The following is a 21,602-nucleotide window of genomic DNA, read 5'->3' on the forward strand; positions in this document are numbered from 1 at the left end:
GTCAGTTGAACGTGTCTCGGTGGCATTTCCACCACCCTGCATTTTTTTCCCGTCGAAAGCATCATTATGCTGGCTGCCATCTTTGTGAGAAGACGGAAGTCGGAAGGCACGCCGTGCTGCTCCACCATCTGTAAGATCGATAACAGAAAAAGCACCACCAATGCGACCTACCTCACTGCTATCACGGAGGGAAAGGCCACGGCGTGGCAGTGTACCTGTTCTTAAAGGAGGCCTGCCATCAGCATCATACAATCGTGACTGCTGCAATTTGTCCAGTTTTTCTGCGACTGATAGGGTACGCCGTGGTGACTGTAGAATTGTTGTTAGGGTATTGATTGCGTCTCCACTTGGTGAACGAGGACTGGGCCGCACAAACCTTTCAGGCCTGGATACTCGAGCAACAAAGGGTCCAGACTGCTGCGGTCCTCCTGTTGATTCCTGGTGTTGTGACATCATGGCATCTCCACAATGACCATTTAAGCCTGGAGAGTCACCAGACACTGGTTCGGAGCAGCAAGTTTCTCTTTCAAAATCACTGAGAATGTTCTCCCGGCTTTCCACCTTTCGCTGGGAAGAAAGAAAAAAAAAAAATTCATTTCAGATATAATTTGGTTTGTTTTTGGACATGAAGCAAAGTGGGTTTATTGTCCAGGCAGTAATAAAAAGGGTACGGCAGAGCACAATATTCTAAACAGTCAGGGTACAAAAACACTGGTAATACATCAAAAATATAAATAAAACCTCCAAACCCACTGTCTGCAGTTTCCTGTTCCGAAAGAGCAAATACGCATTTGTATTTTCGACTCTATCTATAGATTCTATACTATAAGAGAGATGTTTGTCTGTCTGTCGTCATCTTTTTCAGAGATGGCCAAACGGAACTTCGTCAAACTTTCAGAAGTTCATCAGTGAGTGGCATGGAGTGTTTTGGGCAAAAAAAATTTTTTTTGAAAGTTGTATTTTATTTTAAATCACACTATAGTGCCTAAGCTTTTGTAGCTATGTGAAAGGTAATATTATATTATCCCCAACCCCATTGATTAGTGAGTGTAGGGAAGGAAAACAAAAACTAGAGCTTCCAGGGAAGCAGAACTCAACTGAACTGACTGGACAACTTTAAAGTAGGTCAGTTGTCTGTACTAGATTTGACTTAAATGAAAAGCCAACAACCTTGTGTAATAATTTTAAGGTCCTTGTATCCTCATACTTGTCCTTGTTTTACAATTGATACAATGTTACACTTTGCAACAATGTTGCAGAAATATAGTTGTGTAGATAAAAGGAAACGGGTGTAATTCGCTTTCAAAGTCACCCACCCCCACATCTTGTCCCAGTGAACATGCCCACAAAACGTCGCAAGTGCATATTTAAGTGACGTCAGAAGAAATTACGGGGAATCCTTGTCATGAAAGTTATAGGGAAAATGTATATGGACATTTCATATACATGCTAATCATTGAGAAAAATGTTACCTGACTGCCAGAAACTACGGCTGCAAACGTGACGATGCATCTTTAAGCTTTGCAACAATATTGCAGAAATAGAATTGAGTCGGAGTAAATGTTTCATGATATTTATATATGTCAAATGAATACAAAATATTGTTACAGACGCGGCTTTTAGATGTTATATGGACCGAGCGGTGGTGTATTTAACCGCGTCCGAACAGTTACTCCCCGATTAAAACCCGATTTCACCCGACGTTGACCAGATCGCCCCACGGATATTCAATCGGGAAATCTCTAAAGCGATCGCAAGAGAATGAAAAAGAAGAAGAAGAATACGGAGGAAGAACAGATTTATTATACACACACAAGCAATATTTTAGAGCGACCAATATTATTTACAGCAATAGATGGAAAAGAGCAGTCACACAGTGCATTGTTAACTTATTCTATTTCATTTACTTAATCCCCAAGACAAACGAGTAGGACAGGACGTTCACACTCACACGGTGGATATTGCAGGAAGGAATAGCTGAGGTGGACACGTGGAGGAAGGCAAGGTCGGAGGCCGCAGCACCCCTCGCGGTTTTGGCGGGAAAACCTCCGTCGCGTATCCGCGGCCGTCACGCGCTGGCTCGGCACACCTGCTCCTCTTCCTGGGGTGGAGCCGTCTCCCTCCGTTCAGCGCGTCTCTCCAACGACAGGGGGGTATTGCAGGCAGGCAGGTAGGTAGGTAGGGCTTGCGGTGGATTGCGCTCCTCTTCCAGGTCATCCCCCAGCGTATCTCTCAAGGCCTCTCTCCAGTCATCTCTCATCTGGACTCAACTGGTAAAGAAGTCCCCTGCAGTCGCTTTTATCACCTCCAGCGAAATCAAGCCGCCGACTCCGAGGGCCCGCCTACCGGGTCACTCACCGCGGTGTTGATTGGCTGTTAGGGCTGGTTCACTCCTTGCTTCTTATGACGAGGTGGAGACACGCCTTTCTTCCCCAACCTTACCTCGTGGCCAATGGTGGTTTGAAGAAAACCAGCCCAAATTGCGGAAGGCAATTGGAAGGGAGGTTTTGGGGAAATTGGAAGGGCCTACGCTTATTTTGTTTGATACAATGCAAAGTCAATCTAGTGGAAAACACATACTTAGCCTACATGGAATAAGGAAATACACTATTTAAAAGATATATCGTGACCTGCGTGTATGTTCTATGAAATTAATTAGGAGGACGGCTGCGACCATTATTTACATTACCAGGATGTTACCATACCAAAACCATACTCTTCACACCCGTTACCCTTCCTCCAAAATTGTTACACTCCTCAAAACCCGTTACACTTCTCAAAACCCGTTACACTTCTCAAAATCGTTACACTGCACCCTCCTTTCTTCAGGCACGTCCTCGGGCCTACTAGACTTAACTGAGTGTGACATGTAGGTGTAATTCCCTCTACAATTAACCTGACCCTGAGTGTGACAATTTTAAAACACAAATAAGTATGTCCCCCTATTGCATTGCATCCTGTCTAACAGACTCAAGCCCACAGCTAACCGAATTACGGAATTATTCTGAAACTATACATTTACGGTGGGGAGCATTATTTACAATGACGTGATTTCTTATTTACAACGCAACCCAGGACCTGTGTGTTTTTTTCTTTTTCTTTTTAGGGAACAAGAGAAAGAAATTCCTGTTGGGAGGGAGGAGACAGCACGCATTGCATCGATGCACCAGTACCAATACCACCAAAGCACCCAAAAGCACCCAAACACCACAAAGCACCCAAAAACACCATCCGGTGCGGTTACCATGGTTCATAATAAACACAACAAAACAACTGGTGGTGGTCTTCTCTTTCTCTGCTGGGCCGATGTTCTTCCCGACGTCTTCAGGCTTCATGCGGCCTATTTGGACATAATAAAAAGCACAACTTGTGTCCATTTTTATTTAGGGCCTCAGGGGCCAACTAAGGGTGGTCCACCTCTTTGGCATAGGTGCCACCTTACCGAGGTCCGCAAGCAAGATTCCCTGGCCACTATGGCCGGTTTCCAACAGAGGTGCCCTGCCCCAGAACCTGGGGTCCATCAAGTGGTACTTGGCCGCAGAACAGCGGTCCATAAAGTGGTACATCAACGCAATGCATGCTGGTTCTGGGAATCTCGGGCGCACAATGGCCACCTCACGCACGCTCCCATCGGCACCCAATGGCGCACAGGTCATGTGGGAGACAAAAGAAAGACAATTGAGCGAGGGGTAAGGTCACAAGGGTACACGTCAAACAAGGCAATGCAAGGTGAAATGCGTACGGAGGGCGAAGTGAGAAAGCTCGTCCCTACCGTACGTCACCCCCCTGTCACCTACACTACCCTTGCTCTTACCCCATATTTACAAAATCTACCCATTTACAAATTCGTCACTACTGTCACGTCTTCCCCATATTTCCCCTATACCAAATTCGTCTCCACAATCCCGTTACTTCAAAATTTGCCATCACCAATTCATCATCAATCCTCATAAGGAGGGAGAGATGGAATTACGCACAATGTCACACCCACGTCATGATGCGTCTCACAATCCAAACATTTGCATCATAAAAAATAATCAAAACATGGCATGGTGTGGAGTACCTGTCACCTCAGGTGAGTGGATGCAGATGGTGTGAGGAGATCCTTCATCCTAACTATCCTCTAAATGATTTTAACACACTTTACACTACCCGGGGTCTTTCCCTGCCAATTCATTGGCCAACTTACACTATGGGTTCTAATAACCAATTCCCATTGGCCAAACTGTGGTGCTCCTCAATTTTGGGGTCTCACTCCCCCGATTCATCTCCCGGTGCTCTAGCACAATTTCTGGGCTGCGACGTGTACCTCTCCCAACAGGTCTACCCACCTGCACACCTCCACCACTGTAGTTGCCACCCGAGCTTACCTAGCTCCTCACCCTAACCTATCTAACTGGGGGCAGCCCCTCTCCTGGCTCTGTCACCCCTTGGTGCCCTCTGGCACTGGGCTACCCGGGTCCGTCCTCCGGATCCTCGGGCCCCATCCACAACAACTACTACCGGCTCCCAGAGCCCACCTGCGGCCTCACCTGGCCGACATCCTTACAGTGGTGGAGTGCCCAAACCAACTACACACACTAACAGGCTACACGCCCAGCCATTTCCACAACACCAACGCACCCATCCACATACCATTCTGTCACCCGCACCACAGATGCCAATATCCAACTACAATTTACCTATACCCTCTACCTAACACTTACACTACCCGCCCCGGGTATCCGTGATGGGGGTCCACTCTTCCCCCATTCACACCTTCGCACCATCCACTCCACTCCACAATTTCCACCATACTCACTCCACGACCATCCATTCCAATACTCCATACCATTTATTCCATACACCTGTCTTTCATTCACCTGTCGTTGCACACCTGTGCAATCATACCTGGTGCCACCTGCACCCTCCTTTCTTCCTGGACCATTTGGTCAACACAACACGCAATCACCACTACTCCCTCATACACTGCTCCATTCACCTGTCAGTTGCACACCTGTGCAATCACACCTGTTCCATTCTCACCTGTTCAATCCTCACACACACGGCATCATCTCAGCTAACTACTCCCCTCTGAAACTTGCGCTTCCCAGTCGTCCCTTTAAACTATTGCGCTCCCACGTCATTATCAACCACACTAACCTACCTGCGTCCCCACTACAGGTATCAGTCACTAACTAACCTTATCGTTACCTAAGGTCATCTTCGCTAGATCCCTATCATTATCCAAGCCCTCCCTGGCTCGTTTTCACTGCCATAAACCCCATAATCTATAGCGCATTTGCCCCCACCTGTGAGGGATGGTGGATTTGCCATCCCACCACATCGGGGGTCTCTCACTACCAATTTCGCCCGTCCAAATCCAACAATTCAAAAATTTTCCATTTACTGCCAATTCTATTCACTTTTCTAAATTTCGTTTCAAATCACTACTATCACTATCACCATCACCCGTCTACTTATTACATCCTCTCGGTGCGCCAATTCACATCACCCGTCTACTTATTACATCCTCTCGGTGCGCCAATTCACATCTACAGCCCGGCTTCGTACAGCCGAGCAATGAACGCGGGTCGTTTTTTTTTTTTCAGCGGCTGGATACGTCCCGCATTCGGGGCAGGGACGGAGGCTTACCCGGGCCGAGATCCCATGCACCACTTCGGCGTGGAGCCATCCAATGTCCCGATCTCGACCTGCCGGCACGTCTCAATAGAAAGTGGTCGCCATGACGACCCTTCCTATCGAGCTGCCCGCTCCGCCTTGTGGAGCCCGGACGCGGCCGCTCCACGCGAGGCCCAGCGTGGATCGCGCACGGCGGTCCTTTCGAACCCGCCGTGGCTCGGATCTCCGCTGGTTCTCGCGGCACGCGAAGCCCGGCACGCACCGAGGGCCCGATCCGGCTAAAAGTCGACCTAACCTTTAACCCGGTTACCGTCGACGCTTCACCTGCAGGCTTACATGCATACGCTACCTCTTTCTTGCTCATACATGCAGCCGTTCCCATTCTCCTCGTACCTTTTCTTTCACACCTCGGTACACTCACTCCGCTCACCGACTTGGTCACACACCTGACCACCGAACACTTTGGCACACATTCGTTGCTCGCACACCTCACCAATACACCGCTTCGCGCCCCCTCCTCGGTCACCTCCTTTGTGACAATCACAGGTGTGCTCTCACCCGCACACCCAACCACGTGTCTCACTACCAATTCCAGCGTGCATTCCCACTCACGCTCTACCATTCCAGGTGTGCATCCTTCCATCCCAGGTGTACATCCTCGCTCACCTATCACAACCAGCTCACGCTCCGTTTCACTCTCACTACTCTCACCTCCACTCTCAGTCGCGCACTCACCCTTACTCTTGACAGCATGCGCTTTCCCCATGCACCCGTCCGTTACACACCTTTCTCGTGCATCCTCCCGCGCACACTTCTTCGTTACTTCCTCCGTAACACTCACCACAGGCATGCATTCTCCCTTACTCTTGACAGCATGCGCTTTCCCCATGCACCCGTCCGTTACACACCTTTCTCGCGCGTCCTCCCGCGCACACTTTTTCGTTACTTCCTCCGTAACACTCACCACACCGCGCTTCCCTGTGCTCCCTCGCACACGCGCTTTGACCAATTCACTCTTGACGGCACACTCACTCCTCGGCGTGCACTTTTTCCTCACACACCCCATGGTCGGACATTCTCGCACACCCCTTTTTTCGCACACCTGTCCTGTCACACACCTCACCAACGGCCTTTCACGAACACCCGGATCCAAACCAATCCCCAAGCCGACTGAATCTCCCCTCACATCATGTACATTGCCACTCACCTCCGTACCTCGTCGCACCTTCTCTGCCACCTGCAAACTTTTTATTTGGTTAGTGAGCACCGCATCATGATTTGAACACAGACCTTGTACATATTCCATGACTTCCTCCTTTATCTCCCTCTTAGTTTCTGTCCGTCCCTTCTTAATTTCCCTCACCTCTTCTCCCACTTCCTCTAGTTTTTGTTTAACCTCTTTTATTTCTCGGTGCGTCCCCTCAAGTTCGTCCTCTAAGGCTACCGTGACCGTTTCTACGTGCGTCCTTACCTCCCGGTCCTTCGTCTCCATTGCTTCTGTCACCTCTTCCACCCTCATTGTCAGTTCCTCCCGTACCATCTGACATTGCCTCTGCGTCGCTATTAATTCGTTTTTAATTTCTTTTTGTGTCGCCTTTAACCCTCCTAGTACCGCCGTGTTCTTTTGAACCTGCTCCACTAACTTAGTTTGTCCCTCTGTCAGCTGCTCCACCTCCTCCGTCAGATCTTCTATTCCCCCTTGTAACTTTGCCGTATTATTTCTCACCTCTTTCTCGATACGCTTTTCGCCTCGCTTTACCTCCTCGCGTAGCCCCGAGACCTCCTCACTCATCCCTCTTCGTATTTCCTCCATCTGGTTCCCCATCTGTTCGATTTCCCGGGCGGATTGTTCCCCTATTTCCCGCAATTTGTCCTCCATCCTATTTTCTAACCCCATTAACCCATTTTTCACCCCCTCTAACTGATTCTCTTGAGCGGCCATTCTGTTTTCTACCCCCATTAACCCATTTTTCACCCCTTCTATCCCATTGTCTAATCCCTCAAATTTCTTGTCTAACTCCTTAAAATTATTGTCTAACCCCTCAAATTTCTTGTCTAACTCCTTACCGGTACCCCTCGCTTCGTCCCTCATTACCCCCATTTGGCCCTCCAATCGCTCACCCTGAGCATCCATCCGGTTCCCCATTTGTCCCATTTTGGCTTCTAGCCTGTCCATAAGGGCCCCCATTTTTCTGCTTTCCATTTTCTCACTATCGTTATTTTTCTGCATTTCCACCATGAATTGGGTCATGAAGGCTTGCATTTGGGTCGCGCTCATTGGTTCCGCGACCGTGGCCTCCTCAACCACGTGCGCGAGGGCGCCATTTTGTGCGTCTGAAACCTCCGCAACCACATTGCCATTTTTCTCCTCCTCCCTTTCCTCCACATACATTTCCCCGAGGTCCTGGGTCGATTCCACCCTGTCTATCTCTCCCACCGACATCCGATCGCCTTGATTGTCCATGGCGCGATCTCCAACTTCGGGTTTTGCTTTATAAAACAAAATAAATTTCGGCAGCTTGTAATTTTGAGCGCGTTAAGCGCGCTTCGGGTCCGATCTCCCTCCTCGACACCAATTGTTACTCTAATAGTACAATTGGTGTTCCAAAATTTGGGCCTAACAAATTTAGTCCCAGGTTCGAATCCAACTCCTCGACACCAATTGTTACAGACGCGGCTTTTAGATGTTATATGGACCGAGCGGTGGTGTATTTAACCGCGTCCGAACAGTTACTCCCCGATTAAAACCCGATTTCACCCGACGTTGACCAGATCGCCCCACGGATATTCAATCGGGAAATCTCTAAAGCGATCGCAAGAGAATGAAAAAGAAGAAGAAGAATACGGAGGAAGAACAGATTTATTATACACACACAAGCAATATTTTAGAGCGACCAATATTATTTACAGCAATAGATGGAAAAGAGCAGTCACACAGTGCATTGTTAACTTATTCTATTTCATTTACTTAATCCCCAAGACAAACGAGTAGGACAGGACGTTCACACTCACACGGTGGATATTGCAGGAAGGAATAGCTGAGGTGGACACGTGGAGGAAGGCAAGGTCGGAGGCCGCAGCACCCCTCGCGGTTTTGGCGGGAAAACCTCCGTCGCGTATCCGCGGCCGTCACGCGCTGGCTCGGCACACCTGCTCCTCTTCCTGGGGTGGAGCCGTCTCCCTCCGTTCAGCGCGTCTCTCCAACGACAGGGGGGTATTGCAGGCAGGCAGGTAGGTAGGTAGGTAGGGCTTGCGGTGGATTGCGCTCCTCTTCCAGGTCATCCCCCAGCGTATCTCTCAAGGCCTCTCTCCAGTCATCTCTCATCTGGACTCAACTGGTAAAGCAGTCCCCTGCAGTCGCTTTTATCACCTCCAGCGAAATCAAGCCGCCGACTCCGAGGGCCCGCCTACCGGGTCACTCACCGCGGTGTTGATTGGCTGTTAGGGCTGGTTCACTCCTTGCTTCTTATGACGAGGTGGAGACACGCCTTTCTTCCCCAACCTTACCTCGTGGCCAATGGTGGTTTGAAGAAAACCAGCCCAAATTGCGGAAGGCAATTGGAAGGGAGGTTTTGGGGAAATTGGAAGGGCCTACGCTTATTTTGTTTGATACAATGCAAAGTCAATCTAGTGGAAAACACATACTTAGCCTACATGGAATAAGGAAATACACTATTTAAAAGATATATCGTGACCTGCGTGTATGTTCTATGAAATTAATTAGGAGGACGGCTGCGACCATTATTTACATTACCAGGATGTTACCATACCAAAACCATACTCTTCACACCCGTTACCCTTCCTCCAAAATTGTTACACTCCTCAAAACCCGTTACACTTCTCAAAACCCGTTACACTTCTCAAAATCGTTACAATATATAACAACAATTTATAATTTATATTCAAAATGAAGGTGTGCAAGAAACATTGAAAAAGTGTTGAAATGTCGTGACGATTATACATGCATTGTAAGAACTAGGGCATTGCCCGTACTATATCTATATCTAAAATTATATCCCCCCCCTCTATTTACATGAAATGGTTTGGTCCAAAGCGAACGGCTTGCGAGTACGGTGACAATCCCCCCCCTCTATTTACATGCAATGGTTTGGTCCAAAGCGAACGGCTTCCGGAGTTTGGTAAAGAAATCGCCATCGCGTGCACAAACGCGCAGGAAAGCGAATGAATCGCAAATTCGGTTTTATTAGTTTTAAAACATAGTTTAACGCCAACATAGTTTGCAAACGTGAAATAAATGAATACGCTCTCAAATGTGCCATCCGAGGCAGAGTGTGTCCTCCACGTTCGGCACACGCGATCGTTCGCTGCTCTCTGATTGGTTGAATCGTTTTTTGGACATAGCTCGGTAAGTAATTGTCCGATTAATATGAAACCTTGAAAAGGCACATCCTCGGGTCCCCAGCAATATACCTGGCAAGTTAAAAGTATATCGGACCCGTGGTTGTCGAGAAACAGCGGTCACAGACAAACAGACGTACAAACGTACAGACGTACAAACAGAGATTACTGGAATTATAGATAGATTTGACATTCGGCTCCCCCACAATGTTAATTCTGGGTACTTTCATACACATATACAGATGCTTTAGAACTGAAATAAGTGTCTGTTTTTGAGATGAATACATTAAGCTGATCTGTTGCCTTGTTTTTTTTAACAATTCTTCACTATAGAAATAGTGTCATACAAGGTTTAATGGGCAATGGTCAGGAAAATAGCTGGATCATGATACACGTACATGCAATTTCAAGGTATCCTTCTGTGTCTATGTATTTTCATATACATATAATCGTGATCTGAGCGAAAGTCAGAAATCAATTCATCTCTTCATATACACAAAATCATGATCTGAAAACACAGTAGGAATAACTTCACCTCTGGCCTGTCTAACATTTGTGAAGATGTGATCAATTATGGATCCACTTGAATGTGTTCTCTTTGTGACGATCTGATTCGTCCTGAATGTTTCATTCATGAAAGTCAGAATAATCAACTTGTTTGGTAGTGTAATCGTCACTACTGTCCTTCCATAAATTAATGTTGAAGTCTCCAAGAATGATCAAATCTCCATCGGGTTGAAACACTGGCAGTAGCTTATCTGTCAGGTCCTTTCGCAGTTTTTGGAAATTACAAGTTGGACTGCTGTACAGTACTGCAACATCAGTCAGTGATTCTTGTCCTCTTACAGACACCTTCAAGAATTCAAAGTCTTTGTCAGTGTACCTCACTACATCTGATACATCAATATCTGTTTTGACATAAATCACTAATCCTCTATGGGGTCTTGTATCACCAACAGCAGTTCCATCTTTCCTGTACATTTCATATCCTGGAATTTGAAATCTTGCCATGTTGTCTCTTTCAAGCAACCATGTTTCAGCAAGGCATAAGATATGTAATAATGTCAAATTTGGATCACACTGCACATCTTCAATATGCTTACATAGAGATCTCACATTCAAAAAGCCAACTGTGAATGAGTTCAAACCGTTATAAACTGGTTCATATGACAGTTTCATCTGTGCTGCATTCCGCATTCTCACCATCTCTCCCTGTACTTTTTTAGACACTGAGATTGCTTTCTCGTTCAAATTCAGCACAAAGAGATCGGACAATTTTCTCACTCTGCTTAGGGCAACATAATGCATATGTGGTTGTCTTTTCGAAGCACTGATCATATCAACTACAGCTTTGTCAAGTGTGGAACCTTGTGATTTGTGCACAGTTTTGGTTGCCGAGGGAGCTCATGGAAATTGTATCCTGGTCACAGTTTTCCCCCTGTAGAAGGATGGTCTGCTTGTATCAAATATGGGTGTCCATGTCCTACTGATATCTCTCTGGAAGAAATGCCGATATTTGGTTCTTTGTTCTTGGCCAATATTGGAGTCTTCAAATTCTACCCATATTATACTTGGTCTATATTATACTCGGTATATTATACCCATATTATACTCGCCCTGGCCCAGTTGGATAAGGACTTTGTTGTAAAATCGTTTCTGAAGTGCGGAATTTTTAATGGTCTTGATGGAACCTGGTGTTGGCTTAGCGGTTAGGGTGCCGGCTTGGGATCCTAGGATCCTGGGTTCGAATCCCGGTCGATCGCTGAATTAACGCCAGGGGGGTTGACTCAGCCTGTCATCCTTCCGAGGTCAGCAAATTGAGTACCAGCTTGCTGGGATGAATGATCACGGTGAGTACCCCGGTTTAGAATAGGTACACCGTATCCCTGCGCATCGTAAGAGGCGACCAAGGGTTGGCGTCAGGAAGGGCATCCGGCCATAAAAACATTGCCTCAAACAGGGAACCATGATTGTCATGGTGCCCGCAAGGCTAACCACGCTTTAGCGGGGAAAAATGGCCTTAAAACGATCATTCATTCATTCATTCATTATACTTGGTCTAGATGTGCTTTCCTGTCTGTAGTCAACATGTTTCAATATGCATGCAGTGCCATTGTTCAAACCATCTTTCGTTGAGATGTTAACAGTAAGATCATATGTCAGTCCAACGGCAAAGTCTATCTTTGTTGCAAGACCACCTCTTTTATCTTTGTTGCAAGACCACCTTTTTTTTTTGTTTAGTCAACATGTTTCTTTTTTGTTTGTTTTGCAAGACCACCTTTTTCCCTTTTTTTCCTTTTTTTTTCTTTTCCTTTTTTTCTTTTATCTTTACGGCAAAGTCTATCTTTGTTGCAAGACCACCTTTTTCCTTTTTTCTTTGTTGCAAGACCAAAGTCTATCTTTGTTGCAAGACCACCTCTTTTCTGACTTTCTTTTCCATCTCTTTCATACGAATGCATGACTTCAATGAATTTTCTTTTCACTGCAGCCGAACCATCACCTGCTACTTGATCATTGCAAAGAACAGTACATTTTTGTAGACTGTTTGAATGGTCAAATATCTTTGAATTGAATGTATTCCCATCAGCATTCTTGTAAAACAAATGAATGGCACTCTGTGGATAGTCAGGCTGCTTAACATCAGTCTTTCTTTGTTTGAGAGCATGAATGTCATCTGCTGTTTGTTGTCCTTCACGGAGTCTATTTAGTAGGTCTGAAAACATTGTGTTATCTCTCAGTCTCATGATCTGGGTAAGCTCACGCATAGTAAAGTATTCCCTCCACAAGTTTGTTGCGAGAACTTTCGCACCTTCCTTTGAAGATTCAAAGATCCATCCATCCATTACTGGCTGAAGCTGATACAGATCTCCAACAAGTATCAAATGGACACCACCAAATGGAAGATCATTTTGTTTCATTGCTTTGAGTCTTTTGTCCAACATAATGAATTCATTTGTACCAACCATGGATATCTCATCAATTATAACAACCCTCAGATCTCTGTATCTTGCCTGAAGCATTGACCTCTTCTCTGTGCTCAGATTAGCATTTGCATCATATCCTTGACTGGCAGGTAAACAGAATGCAGAATGCAGTGTTGATCCATTGATGAGATATGCAGCCTTTCCAGTTTGTGCACATAATAGAACTCTGCAAGATTCTGGATCTTCACCGGCTTCTCTACACAATATCCTTGAAAGGCCCTCATGCAAAGCCTTAATAACAACCGATTTCCCCACACCTGCTCCTCCTGCTTGTTTTTCACCCAGTCCAAGACATGAAGAAAAAATTCTCTCTGTTTCACATTCAGTGTTCTGATAATTTTGTAAAATTCAGCGTCTTGCATGCCATGTGATGTTATTGCGGCATCCGGTCTTTGTGCACCAACACCCAAATCTACTCCCAAGTCATAATTTCTGTGATGTTCTGGCCTGTCAGGATCAAAGTATATAAATTTCTCAGCTTCTTTACTTCCTTCATCTTCATCTTCTCTTTCAACCTGCTCAACTTGTGGAGCAACTTCATCATGATCAATTTCTTCTTCTGCAAGCTGCAATGCTTCATCTATTTCCTTTGCAAAGTGCTCGTACTTGGCCAATTTTGCATTGATAGTGTATTTCATTGTATCGAAGTGTTCTTCAAATGTTTGACAAGTCCCAAGGAGATCAACATCTTCTCTTCTCCAAGGATGAAAGAGCATGATTTTCTCTCTGTAGTAGTTTTCTGAATTTGTTTCCTTGTTGAATCTGACATACCTGATAACCTTTGGTTTAGGTCTCTTTCTTATGACAATCCCGGACTTCAGTTCAATCTTGAAACTGTTGTCACTCTGAAAATCATCCTCAGTAATTTCAGCATCATCTTCATCATCGTCGTCGTCATTGTGATCCCAGTCGTAGTCATCTTCATCCTCTTTCTTTGGGTACTTGATGTCAAGTTCTGAAGCATAATCTGCCAAACACCAATTCTCTAATTGTTTTGGTCTTTTTGAATACCTGTTTATAAGACCTTCGGCAACAATATCTGTAGAGTCTTTTGGCAGTTCCTCCAAAGCAGATTTAGTTTTCACAAGTACAGTTCTGTTCTTTTTATCCGACGTGTTGATGAAAATGACATCTCTAGTTGCCCGGGTGAGTGGCAACTGAAGCACCAGGTAACAAGCTTCTTGTGCACCAATTTCGACACTGTTGAGAAATTTATTTCCCATGTGCTTGACTTGATTGATTATGTCCATGTTATTTGCCTCTTTGCAAGTTTCCCTCAAAAACTGACTCATACCTCTTTGTGATTTGCTAATGTATGAAACAATGTAAATTGCACATGCATATGGATCCAGCACAAACTGAATGTCATGATTGGCCTTCCATACACTCAAATGTCCTCTGATGTAGGGGTTAATCCTCGATTCCCACACTTCTCTTTTCAAGAAGACCTTTGGGCCAGTTAGAGAGCTTCTTATAGCTTTGATGTATTTTTCTTCAGTCAGCTGAAGCTGAGTCAGGAATTCATCAATAGATATAACACTCTGATCTTTCAGATCATCCAGATGCTTCTGTATTCTTTTATATATTTATTTGTATGTCTCAACATCAGTTTCAAGTGGCTCAAGTACTGTTGTCTTTTTCATTGGTGGAAGAGGGAACCCAAACCTGCAAACTGGTTTCCCTGATTTCTTGCATGTGTTACATATTTATGTGAAGGTATGTGAATTACTATTCAGGTCTTTGCTTATCAAGGTGTAGTCGATTAAAGGTTGTTGTGATTAAAGGGTCAGGAGCCCTTCTGGGAAAAAGGAGACCGGAAACGGAAGGAGAAAAGACACGAGGTCCTGGAGAAGCGACGATTCTTCTTCTTCCTCGCCGAGCTCGGACGCGAGCGGTATCGCTATTGAGCAACGTAACGGAATCGGCGTGTAAAAGCCCGTCTGGCGAGAGGAGTTACCGGGACGTGTAACTACCCTTTGACACGCCAAGTCACTGTGGGTTCGTGCACGGAACCAAGCGTCCGGCACAGTTCGCCTCCCCGTCTACAAGGCCGCGTACGGATCGCACGTTGGGCCTCGCGCGCTGGGCAAGCCGCGTGTTGCTTTGCCGGCTTTGCTTTACCCGCTTTGCTTGGCCAGGAGGTGTGCGCTGCAGCCGTTGTTCCCGGTACAGGACGTGCCCGGTGGAAGCACGTCAGGAAGGGTCCGTTCAACCGCCCACGTGCGGGGATCGAACTACAGGAGCACGGAGACATTGAGAGAGACATTGACCATGGAGGGAGTCGGGAGTGGGGCTCACGTGAGGAATGTATAAGATGGCCATCTTAGAGTTATGGTAGATGAGTTTACATCTTTGTACTATTGATTGCTGATTGTTGATGGTTGTTGATTGCTCGGGGAATATATCCTTGATTATTCCGGATCCTTGGTGTGGGGTTTTTTCTTGATTGGAATTCATATTGATTGCGTTACGAAAGCGCATACATAATAGATCTTTCTGGCGGAGTTCCTCTCACGGTCCGGGGATCACCGAGACCAGGTAGTCACCGGGAGGACCACATAACAGAATTGGGGGCTCGTCCGGGATTTAAAATTGTATAACATAATAAAATAATAATTTTTATTAATTAAAATTTATTAGTTAATTATTAATTGGTAAATTTTTGAGAAATTGGGGTAAAGTCTTGGGTGAAGGTTAACAGGTGTTAACGATAGTCACCATGGCGTTTGTTGCACAGAACGTTGCGGTAACACCTAGTGAGGCACAGTTCCGAGCGTTACTAAAAGCGGACCTCTTGAAATTGGCCAAACATTTTAACTTGGAGGTCCGAACTAATTTGAGGAAGGCAGAGTTGCAGACCACGGTGATACAATCTATGGTGGGATTAGGAACATGGGACGAGGTAGCCTGGGAGTGGCTACCCGAAGAACCAGAAGACGTTGAGCTCCGGAAACTGGAGTTGCAATTACAGAGCCAGGAACGGATCAAAGAAGAAGAAAGGAAAGCAGAAAAGGAAAGAGCAGAAGAAGAAAGGAAAGCAGAAAAGGAAAGAGCAGAAGAAGAAAGGAAAGCAGAAGAGAGGAGAGAAGAGAAACAAGCAGAGGAAAGGAGAGTGGAACGAGAACTCCAGGAAAGGTTAGAAGGGAGAAAAGCAGAGGAGAGGAGAGCTGCAAGGGACCTCGAAGCAGAGGAGAGAAAAGCGGAAAGGGAATTAAAGGAACGTGACATGGAGGTTCAGCAAGAAATTAAATTCAAGGAGCTGGAGTTAATGAGAGAACGGGGAGAGGTACCACCCTTGCTGACGGGGTCGACATCTAGCCAGAACACCTGGGATGTGGGCAGACATGTGAGGCTGGTTCCACCCTTCAGTGAAAAGGAAGTCGCAAAATTTTTTCCACACTTTGAGAAAGTGGCTCGACAGTTAAACTGGCCGGAGGAGGCCTGGACCATACTAGTGCAAAGTGTGCTGGTGGGAAAAGCTCAAGAGATTTATTCGGCACTACCAATGGACCAATGTGCAGATTATGAGGTATTGAAGAAGCACATCCTCAAAGCCTATGAGTTGGTTCCAGAAGCTTACCGGCAAAAATTCAGGAATGCCAGGAAGAGGGAGAGTGAGACCCATGTGGAGTTTGCCAGAGTGAAAGAAAACATGTTTGATCGGTGGTGTGAGTCAAAAGGAGTCGGGAAAGACTTCGAAACATTGCGTGACTTGATCCTGGTGGAGGAATTTCAACAGTGTGTCCACGAGGACATCAAAGTGTACCTGCAGGAAAAGAAAGTACCAAAGTTGTGGGACGCAGCCACCATGGCAGATGATTATGCCTTAACACACCGGATAGGGGTCCACGAACCTAACTCCTCGCCTAGATCTCCGCAGGGGAGGTGTGGAACAGCAGGTGCGGGGAACGACAATACATGGCGGCGGCCTCGAGATGAATATGGGGACAACGCTGATACCCGAACTGTTCGAAATCAGGGGGCTACGGGCCCAAGACAAACTTATTTTTCGGGGGGCCCGAGGCAGACCACGAGTTTTTCCTCCGGGCCTACTTGCGCTTTTTGCAAGAAACCTGGACACTTGATGTCCAGTTGTTACCTCATGAAAAGGGAAAACCCAGAGCGGAGTCCGACTATTACCACTCCGAATGCGATGGCAAGCGTAAGAAATCGCCCACAGAAGAGTTACCAGCCATTTATTTATTAGGGGTTGGTCTCACTCAAGGGAGACTTGACTAACCCAAGACCGGTTAGGGTTTTGAGGGACACAGGAGCCCATCAATCCTTAATGCTTGAAGGCATTTTTCCATTGTCAAAGAGTACCGCAACTGGTGATAGTGTTCGGTTACAAGGGATCGGTGGCTGTGTTAGTGCCCCACTTCATGTCATCCATTTGGAATCCGATTTGGTGTCAGGACCGGTCACCGTCGGTTTACAAGCCACGCTTCCTGTAGAGGGAGTCTCTGTGATTATCGGGAATGATTTGGCCGGGGGGCAAATTTATGGTAACCCGAGGGTTGGTAAAGAGCACAGCAGGGAAAATAACACCCCACCAGCTCGGGATGGCGACAAAAGTTACAAGTTATTTGTAGGGGGACTGAACTTCAACACAGAGGAAGAAGTTCTGACCTCTGTCTTCAACAGATATGGGCCGCTGGTGGAAGTGCGGGTGGTAAAAGACAGGGAAACGCAACGGTCAAGAGGGTTCGGCTTTGTCACGTTTGCAAGCACAAGAGACACCAGGGAGGCAGAGAAGAATTGGAATGGTAAGGATTTGGAGGGTCGGACCATAACAGTAGGGAAGGCATTTCGTAGGCGTCGAGAGGTCTACAGAAGAGGACAACTTGGCAGTAGTTTTGGGGTTGGCAGCAGCCGATATTACTATGGAGGCTCCCAGAGTTACGGCCCCTCCCGAAAGAATGAATGTCAGAGCACTGGCCGAGAAGGAGACCGCCAGTCAGGTAACGGCTGGGACAAGGGGTCCCACCGTAACTGTTAGGAGTCTGGAGAAGTTGAAGCACTATATACGGGGGAGCCGCCGAGCCGGGGCTCCTACACGGACTAACCGTGAACGCCACGTTCTTAAAGGCGTCCAGGTAGTGAACTTTCCTGCACGGACTAACCGTGAACTCCACATTCCTTAAGGCGTCCATGTAGGGAATACTCCGCTGGGCCTCCCGAAAAAGTGCTATAGAGAGGTTTAAATTTGGGGGCTTTGGTCACCACCTCTTAACCGTCATTCAAGAGAAACTAGAAGTGGTTGACGCTTGGTCCAGAGGGAATTAATCTAGAGGATTGTGTGAAATTTTGTTGCTTTATTTTTAAGTGATGACTGTGCCCGGGGGGAACTGATGAGTTGGGGGGGGGGGGGTGAGTTATCTGGTTTGTTTATCCAAGTTGGCGGGCAAAGAAAGTTTTCGCTGGGTTCAAACTTTCTTTCTTGAAGGGGGGGAGTGTTACATATTTATGTGAAGGTATGTGAATTACTATTCAGGTCTTTGCTTATCAAGGTGTAGTCGATTAAAGGTTGTTGTGATTAAAGGGTCAGGAGCCCTTCTGGGAAAAAGGAGACCGGAAACGGAAGGAGAAAAGACACGAGGTCCTGGAGAAGCGGCGATTCTTCTTCTTCCTCGCCGAGCTCGGACGCGAGCGGTATCGCTATTGAGCAACGTAACGGAATCGGCGTGTAAAAGCCCGTCTGGCGAGAGGAGTTACCGGGACGTGTAACTACCCTTTGACACGTCAAGTCACTGTGGGTTCGTGCACGGAACCAAGCGTCCGGCACAGTTCGCCTCCCCGTCTACAAGGCCGCGTACGGATCGCACGTTGGGCCTCGCGCGCTGGGCAAGCCGCGTGTTGCTTTGCCGGCTTTGCTTTACCCGCTTTGCTTGGCCAGGAGGTGTGCGCTGCAGCCGTTGTTCCCGGTACAGGACGTGCCCGGTGGAAGCACGTCAGGAAGGGTCCGTTCAACCGCCCACGTGCGGGGATCGAACTACAGGAGCACGGAGACATTGAGAGAGACATTGACCATGGAGGGAGTCAGGAGTGGGGCTCACGTGAGGAATGTATAAGATGGCCATCTTAGAGTTATGGTAGATGAGTTTACATCTTTGTACTATTGATTGCTGATTGTTGATGGTTGTTGATTGCTCGGGGAATATATCCTTGATTATTCCGGATCCTTGGTGTGGGGTTTTTTCTTGATTGGAATTCATATTGATTGCGTTACGAAAGCGCATACATAATAGATCTTTCTGGCGGAGTTCCTCTCACGGTCCGGGGGTCACCGAGACCAGGTAGTCACCGGGAGGACCACGTAACACATGTAACTGAATGTTTATGTCTCTGGAACTCAAGATATTGTTCATCTCCATCTGATACATCTGATGAACATGTGATGTGTTCATTTATGAATGACACAATTTCTTCCTCTGAATCATTCTTGTATTAAGGAGCATTGTCTATCCACATTAGCATATGAATGTGGGGGGAGCCTCGTTGCTGAAATTCGACTCTATAGAAGTAGTCTTTCAACTTTCCAAGTGGTGCGTGAGGACTCATCAGAACTGTCTTTATAAATTCGTGTATTCTATGATCAAAGAAGCGAGTGCATGTAACAGGATTTTTTCTCACAAGCTTTGTTTTTTCATTCCACGACATGTTCTTCACATCTTCATCTGATAACTTTTTGCCAGTGCTAATCTGAGCCAATGCTTTAGTCAAATCATTCCATCTTGTATCTGCAGCTGAGAATGATCCAAACCAAGAAGGCAAGCCAAGCTGCCGGATCATTGCAAAAACCTATTTTTTCTTTGACTCTAGGTAAGGGGGAGAATTTCTCAAAGTCCTGAAAATACAATAGCCTTCGTCAAGCTTAGTAATTTCTTCAAAAGACTGAGGGTTCAGTATCTCTTCTGCATTGAAATTTTTATCTCCCAATTTGCATCGTCTTAGTGCCAAATGAACTTTGTCTGATATTTGTTTCATTTGCAATTTCTTCATCTTGAAGAAGATGTTTGGAACATTGGAAGCAGCTCGTCTATCAACGCTCCTCAATTCCCATTTGGCAATGTCACTGTAATGAACATCTCGTTCACGGTCCTTATTCTCTTGTCTTCTCTGTCCACAAAATATTGTTGGAAAAGATAAGTATTCTGCATCTTTATCGTGATACAAACTCTTGGGTATCTGTCCTTCAGGGGGGAGCGAATGTGAAGGTCTGACGTGATACAGGATCATCATCATCAATCAGTGTGTCATTATTACCAGAGCGTAGATCTTGCTCATCAATCTCACAAAATTCATCGTTCCCATCTGAGATGTTCTCATCTTAAGATGAGATGTTCTCATCTCATCTTAAAATTATTACACAAGGTTGTTGGCTTTTCATTTAAGTCAAATCTAGTACAGACAACTGACCAACTTTAAAGTTGTCCAGTCAGTTCAGTTGAGTTCTGCTTCCCTGGAAGATGAAATGTGATTTCTTTGAAATGCCAACAGGATTAGAACGGCACCGGGCAACGCCAGATAACCCTACTAATCTAAAATAAATGGAGAATTAATAATTTTCAGTGAATACACTGAATTTCCTTTGATGTAGAACAAGGACATCCAAAACAGAAATATAAAATTAAAATAACTTACACCATGCAAAACACCGGCTTCCCATGGGAGAGACAAGGGCGGGCAACTTTATGTTGCGGGTGGCTATCCCAAATTATAGTTCCCATGCTCACCCCGAATACAACCACCACGTTTCGATGTATTTCATCCCACAATCCAACAAACACGTATGTTTTCAACGCATTCCTCCAACATTTGTAATGACTATAGTTTTTTACCTTTACTACAACACAGAGAATCCGCGAATTTTAGACTGACTTGTACAACTTGTGGGAGTTTGATTTTTTTTTGTGATAACATCTAGTTTTCAAGTTATTCAGTCCAGCAGTGCAGGAGTGCATTAGCAGGTATGATAGGTAATTCCTCCCTTTAACGTGAAAGTAAAAAAACGAAGTTGGAGGTTGCCAACTTAATAGAATGTTCTCATGCAACCAGAGTACAACTACTGTACTGCTCTTCAATTTATTTTGTCCAGTAGTTCAGGATATACATATATGTATATATATATATATATATATATATATATATATATATATATATATATATATATATATATATATACACATATATATATATATATATATATATATATATATACATATATATATATATATATATATATATATATATATATATATATATATATATATATATATATATATATATATATATATTGTAACGAATTTGAGAAGTGTAACGAATTTGAGAAGTGTAACGAATTTGAGAAGTGTAACGATTTTGAGAATGGGGAACGAATGTGAGAAGTATGGTTTTGTTGTGTGTAACTGACCCTCGTAATGTAAAGAAAGGTCGAAGCTCGTCCTCTTAGTTAATTCCATAAACCTACACACAGGACACCATATATCCTCTTAAATAGTTAGTCCCTTATTCTATGTAGGCTAAGGATGTGTTTCCCAATAGGTTGACTCTTCATTGCACCGAATTAAATAAGAGTAGGCCCCTCCGACGCCCCATGGCAGCTTCCAAGTGCCAGGTTTGCCAGGTTTGCTGCAA

At 45.6% G+C, this 21,602-nt stretch overlaps 1 protein-coding gene across 4 annotated transcripts in view; it reads right to left on the reverse strand.

Moving 5' to 3' along the window:
- LOC137426725 (girdin-like) overlaps nt 1-21,602 on the reverse strand; it is a 193,566-nt gene that overhangs the window by 2,859 nt on the left and 169,105 nt on the right. For all 4 annotated transcript variants that reach the window (XM_078779085.1, XM_078779084.1, XM_078779082.1 and 1 more), the window contains one exon: nt 1-567. This exon is cut by the window's left edge and continues 2,859 nt beyond it. In XM_078779085.1, the coding sequence (XP_078635211.1) occupies nt 1-567 (567 nt within the window). The remainder of the gene's footprint in view (nt 568-21,602) is intronic.

Source organism: Myxine glutinosa, chromosome 5 (genome assembly GCF_964187855.1).
Source record: "Myxine glutinosa chromosome 5, kmMyxGlut1.1, whole genome shotgun sequence".
NCBI classification, from domain to species: Eukaryota; Metazoa; Chordata; class Myxini; order Myxiniformes; family Myxinidae; genus Myxine; species Myxine glutinosa.